Source organism: Neomonachus schauinslandi, chromosome 1 (genome assembly GCF_002201575.2).
Source record: "Neomonachus schauinslandi chromosome 1, ASM220157v2, whole genome shotgun sequence".
In the NCBI taxonomy this organism is placed as follows: domain Eukaryota; kingdom Metazoa; phylum Chordata; class Mammalia; order Carnivora; family Phocidae; genus Neomonachus; species Neomonachus schauinslandi.
This window is the reverse complement of record NC_058403.1, coordinates 108,163,758-108,176,532: the sequence shown is the minus strand read 5'-3', so window position 1 is coordinate 108,176,532 and position 12,775 is coordinate 108,163,758. Positions and strand designations below refer to the sequence as shown.

Here is a 12,775-nt window from a genome sequence, read left to right as displayed (position 1 = left end):
ACTGAATTAATAATTAGGGTCCCAGTAGTAATTACCATGCCTTGGGACTGATTTCCATGATGGAAGCAGAACCTCATAATTTATCTTTGATTGGAAGAAGACGTCTATTTTCCTAGCAGGAACGCGAAGATTTTCATATCTCTCATGCTTTTCTCTTCACATGTTTAGCGAACACAAAAATGGACAGCCATGTTTTTCTGCCTTGTGCCACCTCCCTTCATTCTACTCAGTTCCTCCATTTGCTCTGTAGATCTCCACTTGGGTGCTCTCATTAGTAGTTAGCTCTCTCCATCTCTGCCAAAACAGGAAGCACCCAGGACCATCTTTCACGAATCTTGGAGCATGGTTTTCTCCATCAGGCTCTGCGTGGCCATAGGCACAATCCTCCAGCCTTGAGACTCTGGAGTTTGCCTGTCACAATTGCATTTCCTGAAACCCTTCTTTTCCTCCCTACCCACCAATCACATGCATGGTCCTATTGCCTTCTATACCAGAGATAATTTCATTAGTCAATCATATCCTCTCTGCCCCCATATTCCCTCCTTAAGAGAAGTGGAGTCTGTCACTTAGCCCTACAGGGAGGCTCTGGTCACTTGGCCTATCCCTTCTATAGGCCAAAGTGAACTGGACCATGATAGTCTAGATTCTTTCCCCAGGAATTTATCATTGGAAATAATCTAGGCTTTGAGTGGACATGTTGAATTATGTCTAGGTAGAAAAGGAGGAAACTTAGCAGAGAAAGGGAAAAGAAGAGGAGGAAGGAGAAAGGGAAGTAAAGAAGGAGGGAAGGATAAGAAAAGCAAGTTGTTGAATAGAGAAAGGCAAAGAAAAAGACCCCATGGCTTTGGATAAGTAGAGAATAGGCAAAATCCCTGATTTTTAAGTTCCTATGCCCACTTCTATGTGACGCTCACAAGTTTCAGTGGATTTGGTTTCTTACATTCAAACGCTCTCTAAGATATATCCATTAAGGTAAAATTAAGGGTATTATAACTAATGATAATAGCCATAATAGTTACCATTTTTTGTGCATTCACTACATAGACACAGTCCTCAACATTCCATGTACATGATCATATTCTTCTAGATATCTGTGATAGAGGAGTTATTTGATAAGAACATTGACAGAAGACCGGTTTGGGCATGTGTCTGGTTGCCTAGCTGTTAAGTGGCCTTAACTGACCTTTGAACCTAGTTCTTATTCTCCAAAACCATGTGCTATGAGCTAACATATAAAAAGCATTCCAAAAAGTGCATGGTACATGTATGCCATAGTTCAAGATTGCTAACCCCTTAAGGTGTTTTTGTCACTAGATAGGAGCAGCTACAGTGGGAAATTGGCATAGCGAAGGAATGTCAGACAGGTTCATATATAGTCTGCTACTTGTACTACAGTGGTTGGATGAAGAGCTTAGACATCAAAGGGAACTGGTTAGAAGTGCAGTCCTGGGCTCCACCCCATACCTAAAATTGTGTATTAGCAAGCTCCCCGCAGTGATCTGTATGCACATTCAAGTTTGAGAAACTGTGCTCAGAGACTCACAGTAAATGTTGTCAGTGAGCTAAGATAGTATTTTACTTATCTGGTTATTATAACTATGATACAGTCTCTATGGTAAATATTAAGTATAGTATCGGGTGTCTAGAACTAAAGCAGAAAGATGAAAATCAGAACTAAAGTAAGATTTTGAGGTTCTGCTAAACCCTGTCATTGAAAACATAAGAATTTATCAAGGAGTAACTAATTATTTCTCCACCTGAAGCATTCTGTAGTCTATTTTGGTTCATTGGCAGCTACAAATAACTGCTTCTATATTGGCTTTTATTATTTTATTGTTTATAGACAAGGGATGGGTCTATTGTACCTTACTATGTTGACTCACTGGATGCTTTTTTGGCCACCTAGATATCTTTTCAGAAGAGTGTCCAGAGTTTGACTTGTAAGAAAAATCTTTGGGCTTTGCTCTTTCTACAAGAGTCTAGTAGTCTAGTCTCCCTTTCTACAAGAATCTAAACTAAAAGATTATAAAAATGGGCATAATGCTCATCTACTTAACGTTGGTTCACACTTTTGACTGCGACTGGTGAAAACTTAGACTTTTCAGAATTCCAAATTCCAAAATCTGGAATATGACCAACAACACTGCTATTAACTTTAATCTTAGAAAATTGTGTAACACCCAGGACATAACTGAGGTCAACATCCCAAGAGTGAGCTGATGGAAGATGTGGTTTCACATGAGAAAAAAAATGGGTATTTCTTGATTTCTACACATGATTTTCATTTACCTATTTGGAATTTAGCTTATATACTTAAAGTATGGATGTACCAGAAATCAAAAATTTAGGTGGTTATAATACAATTAACTTTCAAATAATGTCATATTTTTATCATTTGTGCCACCATGGAAACCCTCCATGAGTCCATAATTATGGTGTAACATTTCAGATATGAGTAACTGGCTCTAAAGATATTTGTGCACCCACAGACTTTATGGACATGCCCTTGTGAAACCAAAGATCAGAGATAAAAAGAACAAAGGGAATATTTGCCCGAGAAAGATGACTAGAGAATGACTGAGGCTATAAGCCTGGACTGGAGTCTTTTATTCTGGATTTAATGAAAATTCTTTTAAAAAATATTTCACAGTGCCTGGGACTAGGGACTAGAGCTTCATATGGATGGGGATAAGGGAAGTAAACATTAAAGAAGTAAATACAGGAAAGCAGTTACCTAGAATACTCCTCACTTCTGGGAGCAAGAAATTTTCTGAAGGATGGCAGACTTAGGTGGCCTGTGATTTTACAGGTTCTTGCAAGTGGTAGGGCACGGATGGAAAACCTGGTTCAATGTCATCTACCAAGGGGCAGACACTCCATCGGGACATTACTCTGACCACAAGACCAGACACCCCACCCCCCGACACACACACCTACCCAGATTTAAACCCAAATAATTGAAAAGCAATGCTCCATGAGATTTTTTCAAAGATCTCCACCCAGTTCAATACAAGTACCAGCTTTCTCTTCTTTCCCCCACACACCTAGTGTTTCCCCTCCTTTCCCCCCCCACTTCTGCCTCTCTCTGCCTTCTCTTTCCTCTGGTCTCCCTAGTCTCTTGTTCTCTCCTCTTCTCATTCCAACCTTGGAACAACCAGGCTGTCCTCTCTTCTGTGTCCTATGTCCCCGCTGTGATTTTTAATGAAATATATTCAGGAAGCCTATTGACTGGCTCCATGACAAGCACATAATTTCTAGGAGCAGCTGGGCCCTCCCCAGCACAGGGCAATCCTTTCACTTTTTCTCACTATGCTCTTTTCCCACTCCCACTCCACCATAGCCTTTTCTCCCTCTCCTCCTTCACTGGAGGCCGTTAGCTGTGAATTCCTTAGACTTTGTCCTTCTATTTCTTTATCCTGTCATCGTCTTGGGGAATAGAAGGGTCTTTCCTAAGGTGTTATCTTAGAAGTGATCACATCTTTATTATTTTTTTTTAAGATTTTATTTATTTATTTGATAGAGACAGCGAGAGAGGGAACACAAGCAGGCAGAGTGGGAGAGGGAGAAGCCGGCCTCCCGCTGAGCAGGGAGCCTGATGCGGGGCTTGATCCCAGGACTCTGGGATCATGACCCAAGCCCAAGGCAGACGCTTAACGACTGAGCCACCCAGGCGCCCCGATCACATCTTTATTATACTTAAGGGAATCCTCTAAGAAATTCCTCTCTCTCCTATATCAGGGTTTCGTTGTCTCTTACCTGCAAAATCTTAACATTGTCCTGCCCTCCAAATTAGGTTTATTTGTAGTATTGTTTAATCAAATCTCATGTTTCTTGGTCTCAACTTTGAAGTTGGGGGATTTTATGTTTTGTGCTTATAAGTTTCTTATACTTGCAGCCTTCGATTAGAATATTTTCAATGCTATTTCCATCCTCAAAGATTGTTAGATTTTCTGTGACTCTAAGAAAGAGAATAGATTCCCTAACAATGGCTATGAAAACCTTTGTAAACACAGGAATGGCAGCCTTTTGAGTCTGAGGCCCAACAGATCTGACTTCTCCATGAATGTCTGTCTTCAGATCATCTATATATTGTTGGCTATTTTTTAAAATCCTAAGTAGAGACGTAGAACACTTGGGAAGCTTCTGAAATACTCTTTGACTATATTAGTATCTTCAAGATCTGGCTCCAAATTTTCTCTTAGTAGAAGCCTTCTGGGAATCACCCTTTCTATGTTTGATCTGCAATGGCCACTGGAAGTTAATCTTCCTACCCCTGTCCTTTACTTGTATGTATTTCATCATAGAATAGTGGTAAAGTGTATGGGGCTGTGGGGAAAGATGGCTGAAATTTAAACCTCAGTTTCTACTGTGTGACAAAGGACAAGTTACTTAACCTCTCTGCCTTTGTTTCACCACTTAAAAAACAGGGATGCAATTATCAATTAGAGAAAATTTTTAAGAATTCAAACTCAAGGTAATTCTTGTTAGGTGTGCATAGTGCTGACTATAAGAAAGGCTTATTATGTTGTTGTACTTTGCATTTCCAACTAATTATAAATCCCTTGAAGTCGGGCATTCGCATTAATCAGATACAAAGCAAATTTATACAAAATTTTGAGGTAAGTCCCTTAAAGATATGGAGCATATTCTGCATATTATTTTCATACCTTTAAGGCATTTATAATTGGTATTAAAGAATCAATAACTATGAACATGTTCTTGGGTTTTAGACTGTATTTTTTCTTCATTAAACCTAGTTCAGTGCATTACAAATAAAGTCAACAAACAATAATTTGAATACATATAAATTATTTCCACAAGACACAAGTTTTGATTTAAAATATAACTGAAACATATTGTAAATATGTCGTTTGATATGATGAATGTAAAAGCAGTATTTGCAATACTCACGTAACTGGTGCACTTAGGACGGCTATCTCCTTCAAATTCCTAGTCAAGTGTCAAGTTTTCTGAAAGTACTGAATGGTATTTGGACTAACTACCTTTTTTTTTTTTTTTTTTTTTTTAAGATTTTATTTATTTATTTGACAGAGAGAGACCGTGAGAGAGGGAACACAAAAGCAGGGGGGGAGTAGGAAAGGGAGAAGCAAAAGCAGGCTTCCCGCAGAGCAGGGAGCCTGCTGCGGGCCTGATTCCACTGGATCATGACCTGCGCCTAAGGCAGAGGTTTAATGACTGAGCCACCCAGGTGCCCCTGGACTAACTACCTTTTGAAACGCAGTGAATTAACACATTTGGAACAGACTTTAAGTGAGGTCACATATTGCTTATGTTGCAAATGAAAAATGCAAAGGAGTGCCTTAAGACCTATTGAGTACCAAAGAAATTCTTAATGGTTTCCTTTGCTCCTCTCTTAATAGACTATCATCCCAGTTAGTACCATTCTAATCAAACCAGATGAAAATGTTTCACGTTAAGCCTCAGAATTATAGAATCCCATACTTTGGAGATTGGAGTGAAAAAAGATAATAAAATCCACCTCCCTCATTTAATAGATGAGAAAACATTCCTTTCAATTAAGACTGTTTTCAAAATAATATTCATGCCCTTTTGAGTTATCTACTCTAGTTTTATTTTCATGCTGTTAAATTGACCACAACTCAAAATACCAGTGTGCTCATGATGTTATGCATTTGAGTAGGGTACTTTATGTGTTCCTCTAAAGGACCCTCTGAGTCTTGTGGGGAATCTTCCTGTGATATCAAAGCCAGTAGCTAGTGGTTTTCCTTTGGGTATTTTTTAAGAGAACACTATCACGTAACATCTGGGACCAGAAAGAAATCTTTGTGGTATATATTTTATAGAGCTTTTCTTTTGGATTTTCTTTTTCCTCTAAGAGAAAAGCCTTTAACGTAAAAAATATTAGTCAATTGTCTAGAAGTGCTAGATTCACTCCTGCATGAGCCCATTTAAACATTTCCCTGAAAAGTTAATTCATTTATTTTCCAATTAAATATAATTTTGAGGTGCACTGCTTAAAATTTTGATACATTCAAGCCATGAAATGAGTTTTTCAATACATGTGATGTTTAAGGAAGTCCCAACCTACATTGCTAAGGTACTTACTAGAGCTAATTGTGACTAATCACTTTAACCTAAAGAAATAGGATTGGTAATAAAACCCCCAAATCATACCTTAATCACTTTGGAGTTGCAATTGGCCTTTACATCTATCTATATAAAGCTGTACTTAAGATTTAAGTTATTTCTAAAATAATACGGTGCAGCCTCTGATCTTGAAATGTACTGGACAGGAGGATTTGGAGAACTTGTGTTGCCCAGAGGTGGTAGGTATCAAGATAAATTATCCTAGGCAATGTGAAGTACTGACAAATATGCTTACAAGGCCCTTTTAGAAAATAAGTTACCAATAACCTCAGTTGACTGAAATTTGGTTAAGAAAAAATATTGAAATAAGTAAAAAGCAGATTAGAAGGGCAGAAAGGCTCTCTCCCCACTTCCCTCCCAACCCTCCCCACCCTTCGAAAGCTCTTGCTCTCTTGAAGTAGCACGTTCCAGCAAGTGCTTGGAATCTGGTCTCCGTGAAGCTAGGAGCACTGCACCAGCAGGGCGTTCCCCGTTGGAGACTGCTGGCTGTTTGGAACCTGCAGACACCTGGCGTGGTTCTTAAGGGCTCTAGAGACTTCTGTCTTGGACCCGTGGGCTCTAGGGTTGTAGGCAAGGTCTGTGAGCAGTCAGAAGGGTTTCCTGTGTGTCAGCAACTTCACTTTGCCGGATAGCTGGCGGAAGAGCGAAGGAGCGCTCACGGGCCAATCGCTCCCCAGCAGCCAGGCGGACCAGGCGCCCCCTCACCCTCCACGCCTCTGGGAGCAGCGGAGGGGCAGAGGCTGAGCGCTCCCGGGCACCGTGAAGATCTGCTCCATAGAAGACTCCCCTGGCTCCAGGCGGACTCTCTGAAAAGCTCTGGCGGGCAGCGGGCTGGCTCCGCCGAGGCACGCCCCTAGCCTCCTGGGAGCCCGGACTCACCCGGGTGCCCAAACCCCGCCCATCCTCGCGGGGAGCCGCCTGCCCCCCGCACTCCCCGGAGCAGGGCCTTGAGGAGGGGCCCTGAGCTGCACTGAGGCTGAACACTACGCGATTCAGAGGCGCGCGGGTCTGCAGTAACGCGCGCTCCGATGGCCCCCAGAGGCTGAGCGAGCGCAGGGACTGGGATGGAAGCAGCGCGGGCCCCCTGAAATGAGCTGCTTGCTTTCAAGGTAGAGAGAAAGAAGATGCCCAAAGGAAGTTGATCTTTGGGGAAAGAAGGCTGGGGAGTGCCTTCCCCATGCCGGAACGCAGTACTGCGAGTTGGGCTCTACCTCCTCGCTGAACCCCCCAGCACAGTCTCCGCTCTCCCGTGAGGACCCGCGAACCCTCGGGAAAGTGCAGTCGGAAAGTTGTCGGTGGCCGTGTCTTGTGCGCCCGGTTGTGTTAACCTCGGCACTGACCAGACGGACGGGGAAGTTGCTGGCCCGGCAGCCAGCCTGGCTTGGTCGCGGCCCCGAGCAGATTTCATGGCCCGCGGCGAACGCGGGGCTGGAGCCGGTGTGGGTGAGCCGGTGTGTGTCCCCTCCGGTGGGGCTCCCAGGCGCCCGCTCCCTTCCGCTCCCTCGCTTTTCCGATGCTCTGCGCGCCCTTCACCGCTGCCGCCCTCTCGCCGCTGCTTGCCCCTAGGAGCCGCCGCGTAAGTCGGGGAAGGAGAGAATGACCGAGGTGCTGTGGCCGGCTGTCCCCAATGGGACGGACGCTACCTTCCTGGCCGGCCAGGGTTTGCCCTGGAGGAACAGCACCGCAGCCTCCACCGCTGCTGTCGCAGCAGCCTCATTCGCATGCTCGCTGACCAAGACGGGCTTCCAGTTCTACTACCTGCCGGCTGTCTACATCTTGGTGTTCCTTATCGGCTTCTTGGGCAACAGCGTGGCGATCTGGATGTTCGTCTTCCATATGAAGCCGTGGAGCGGCATCTCCGTGTACATGTTCAACTTGGCCCTGGCCGACTTCTTGTACGTGCTGACACTGCCCGCGCTCATCTTCTACTACTTCAATAAGACGGACTGGATCTTTGGGGATGCCATGTGCAAGCTGCAGAGGTTCATCTTCCATGTGAACCTCTACGGCAGCATCCTGTTCCTAACCTGCATCAGCGCGCACCGGTACAGCGGCGTGGTGTACCCGCTCAAGTCTCTGGGCCGGCTCAAGAAGAAGAACGCGGTCTATATCAGCGTGCTGGTGTGGCTCATCGTGGTGGTGGGCATCTCCCCCATCTTCTTCTACTCAGGCACCCAGGTCCGGAAAAACAAAACCGTCACCTGCTACGACACCACCTCCGATGAGTACCTGCGGAGTTATTTCATCTACAGCATGTGCACAACCGTGGCCATGTTCTGTGTCCCCTTGGTATTGATTCTGGGCTGTTACGGATTAATTGTGAGGGCTTTGATCTACAACGACCTGGACAACTCACCTCTGAGGAGGAAGTCCATTTACCTGGTGATTATTGTACTGACTGTCTTCGCTGTCTCTTACATCCCTTTCCATGTGATGAAAACGATGAATTTGAGGGCCCGGCTGGATTTTCAGACCCCGGAAATGTGTGCTTTCAATGACAGGGTTTATGCCACTTATCAGGTGACAAGAGGTCTAGCAAGTCTCAACAGTTGTGTGGACCCCATTCTCTATTTCTTGGCAGGAGATACTTTCAGGAGGAGACTCTCCAGAGCCACTAGGAAAGCTTCCAGAAGAAGTGAGGCGAATTTGCAATCCAAGAGTGAAGACATGACCCTGAATATTTTATCTGAGTTCAAGCAGAATGGAGATACAAGCTTGTGAGGATGCAAGAATCACCGAACACCCGCTTTTGTAACATGGTAGGATGCTTAATAGAGCCAAGTGCTTTTTTCCCCCCTTTAAGTAAGTTTCTAGTAAGCTTGGAGAAAACTAAGTCCAAGAAAATAGTTTAAAAAAAAAAAAAAATTAAAACACCCACCCCTACATTTGGCTTGTTTGGGTTCACTTTCAAGGCCTCCCTTTCTAAACAGAAGTATGTAAAATAAAGTTATACTATCCTAGTTAAACATTTACTTTCTTATCTGCCTTTAAAATTTACAAGCTTTTCTGTTTAAAGTGCACTTGAGTACTAGAGCTATTTTGATATTAATAATTTCTCCAAGGAAACTTTGAGTTTTCAGTGATCTATGGTAGGAACAGACTCCACATTCTCAAAGTATAGCAAAAATACTAAACTCCATTCAATATCAGGTGAAGAGATCTCAGCTGGGTGTCTCTTTTGGTCCTAGAAGCATAGGTGGTAGCAGGCTGTTTCTTTGGAGAATTGAATAGAAAATTAGGTCAATGAATTTAAAAACCTAGAAAGTGATTATTACCCAGTCACTTCTAGAAAACTTAGGTGCTAGATATGTGGTGGTGGAAGTCTGCATATATTATCTTACAGGCAAATTGCATTTGGAAAAATCAAAGTTCATGTACTTTCCTTGTAAACACTGTGAACTCTTAGACTTCCTGTGATAAAGAATATTTACTTGCACCACGGCTGTGCACTGCCTTAGGAATCTTTGTTGCAGTACCAATGCTCACTGAAAGCTGCCAAGACAATGTAAAAAATCAGATATATTACAGACCAGGGTCGAAGAATGTTGGCCAAGAGGATGATATTATCAGAGGGAGAATGTTTAATAGTCCTTCATGATGCATAGGCTGCAAACATATTTTCAAATGTATGAGGCAACAAGGAGTGGGGAAAAGATGGGGCTTTTTTGTTTTTTTGTTTTTGTTTTTAGAGAAAGTTTTAGAATAAGGACTTTAAAATGCTATAAAGGCCCTCTTTTGCCTCTTCAAAATGTCGGAAAACATTAAATGCAATATGAAAAAAACAGACTTTGTACAGGTAGTAGAATGAAAAGCTATAATCCTATAATGGATCTTATATCCTCACATTTAAAAGAAAAACTGCAAATATATGGGAACGAGAAATACAGAGAATTAAATTTATGTGGTACATAAGGTACCACAGCACTAAAAAGTTGAGATTACAAATCTGACGACTAATAAAGAGAAGACTACTGGTCAGTTTTTTTTTTTTTTTTTCCCCTTCTGCCAGGCAGTAATGAAAACTTCACTAAATATTTCAGTAACTTTAATAAGAGTTTTAAATGAATATTGAATTTTAATGAATAATATTGACTTGCATTTCTAGCCATTGAAATGGTCAAATGCTAAGGATGTAGAATAATAAGGTAAGGTAACACGATTTTTAACTTTAAAATACAGTATCAGAGGAATTTTTGTCAAAACTAGCCTCAAAAAAGCCAGCATTAGAGTTTGCAACTGGTGGTGGAATAACTTGTTGGAAAGCACTTTGTAAGTAAAGCAATTTGGAGTCTGTCTTAAGGCAAGAACACCTCTGGGACACAGCGACAGGACAGTGAGGACTTAATCAGCTCCTGTGGTATCTGGGTGGCCTGTGGATTTGTGAGACCTTCAGTTTCTTCTTAGACTTGCTTCAGTTTATCCAGTCTTTGGCCCCTAAAATCAATGAAGAAAAGCAGTGTTAAGCCTTACTAAAAGTGATTTTTTTTTTTTTATATGTTCGGGTTAATGCACAGAATTATAGGAGCCAAATCAAAAAGAAACCATAACTGGTTGTCTTACCTACACCACCTTGTTTTGAGGAAAGAGATTAGTTAAGGTTCTCAGTTAGGGTCCTCTATAGCATTCATTGTCTGTGTGGAATCCTAAAAGTATAAAATATGTCATTACTGTACGCTCCTTGTCAAACATCATGCTCAGTGATGCAAGATTAATATCACTACATTAACCAAAATGGAAATTCAAAGCCTGTACCATCCTTGAACTCATAAGCTAATGGTATACATTTCTATAATATTTCCTCACCATTCACTTTAGTTTTCTTCCTTTTAGGTCTCAGGATGCCAGCCTGGTTTACCATACATGTTACATACATTGTGTTTCAGCTCCCAGAGAACTTTCTTTTGGACTGTGGACCAGTGAAGTGGACAGTGCCTAGAAATGCCCTTTTACTTCTTGGCATGTTTTTTCCCAGTGTTTCTTCTTCATACGTCATGTAGTGGACAATGACAATGTGTGAATACATGCCAAATGGTAACAAGAATGATCTTGCCCAACTCCTTCTAGGCACAAAGAGGTCTCCAGGAAGAGTCTGTGCTAATGGTAAAAACACACAGAGGGTCAAGATGAAGCAGTGATCTACTGGCTGGAAATCTGATGACATGTGATGATGTAAGTAGGTATCTTAATAGTAAAAGCAGAAATCTGTTGGCATTTTGATGAAAAAACTGCTAAAATTATAGAACTTATCAGTTAACTAAATTTCACACTACAAAATGATTCTTATGCCAAGTTTAAGGTATTTTTGGCTCACCAATTGGTGTCTTTGACTCTTTAAACATCACTATGCATTTGCATGGAAATGATATAAACACAAACCAAGAAGACATACAGCAGAGAGTAGAATTCAGCATTAAAAACACGACCTTGCCACTTGGCCAACTGTGGAACTCTTGACTCTTTCAACACCACTCTCCATGGATTAAAAAGGTTAGATGACCTCAGGGGATGTGGTAGAACATTAAAACTACAGCCAGCCAGAGGTGCATGAAATCTGCTACTGTACTTTCCAGGACTCTTCCATTGCAGTCCTGGGCTAGAAATTCTCACAAAGTTCACCAATTATGATTTGGATCTATGACCTGTAAGTTTTCTCAATCTACTCGGACAGTACAGTAAACTGCTTTTGGATACAAGAGATGTCTGTGCTTATAACAGCTGGAATTGGACTAGGGAAAATGAAGATATGTACGTAGTTAGGGATCTCCTGAAGCTTTAACTTAGCTGGTCAATTTACAACTAACATAATCATATTTATTGATGAAGCTCACAGTTCTTCAGTTGTACAGATTAAAAGGCTTTCTTGAAAGATCAAATATGCTGATGTAAATTATATTTATTACAATGTATAATGTCACACTAGTGTATTTTATGTAATGTGATGCATAGATAAAATGAGTTATTGTATATTTTGCTTTTCAAATACCAGTATCTTGAAATGTTTGAAGATTTTTTTGATCTAAAATATGAATGTTTTCTCTAGAAGTGCTTTTGCATGTTTACCTTTTTACTTAGGGTTCTCTATACAGACACACTGTGGTATCAAACTATCATAAGCTCAATAGTAAATACAAAATATCTTTGCCAGGCTAGGTCTGTGTTGTCTATATTTTATATGACCTAGAAAAGTTTATATTGTCTTTTCAAGACCTTTAAATTGTGCCCCCAAATATGGTTGAAACTTCCAATTCCAATGCAAAAGGTTGTCCTAAATTCAAGGTAGATCCCTTGCATTTTAGAAGTCAGAAGGGATGGGCATTATAGATAGAATTTGAGGAAAAACTAGGGGGGATGGGGGAGAAAAGAGGCAGCTGATCCAATCCCTTACTGTCCTCAGTTCTGCTTACATTTTTGTGTTGTATTTCTTCTTAAGGTGAAAGAATATAATCTTGAGTTCTTTGAGATGTAGTTTCTAAGTAACATGCTACCAGCAAGTTCAACACTGCTATTTTAATGTTCTTGTTGTTCAGTTGGTAACTAATTTCAAGTTTTATAGTGATAACTGTAAATGATTTGGCTGCTGAACTCTGTTACAATTTTTATTATGTCATACATTGTATTATACACATCATTACAAATTAATATGAAG

The 12,775-nt window shown here is 41.3% G+C and overlaps 1 protein-coding gene across 1 annotated transcript; it reads left to right on the top strand.

The window, feature by feature from the left end:
* Positions 1-7,659: 7,659 nt before the first annotated feature.
* Positions 7,660-12,034, top strand: P2RY1 (purinergic receptor P2Y1). Its single transcript, XM_021685966.2, has 2 exons — positions 7,660-8,888; positions 10,960-12,034. Exon 1 carries the CDS (start codon positions 7,726-7,728, stop codon positions 8,848-8,850), a length of 1,125 nt encoding a protein of 374 aa, XP_021541641.1. The 5' UTR covers positions 7,660-7,725; the 3' UTR covers positions 8,851-8,888; positions 10,960-12,034.
* The last annotated feature ends 741 nt before the right edge of the window (positions 12,035-12,775 follow it).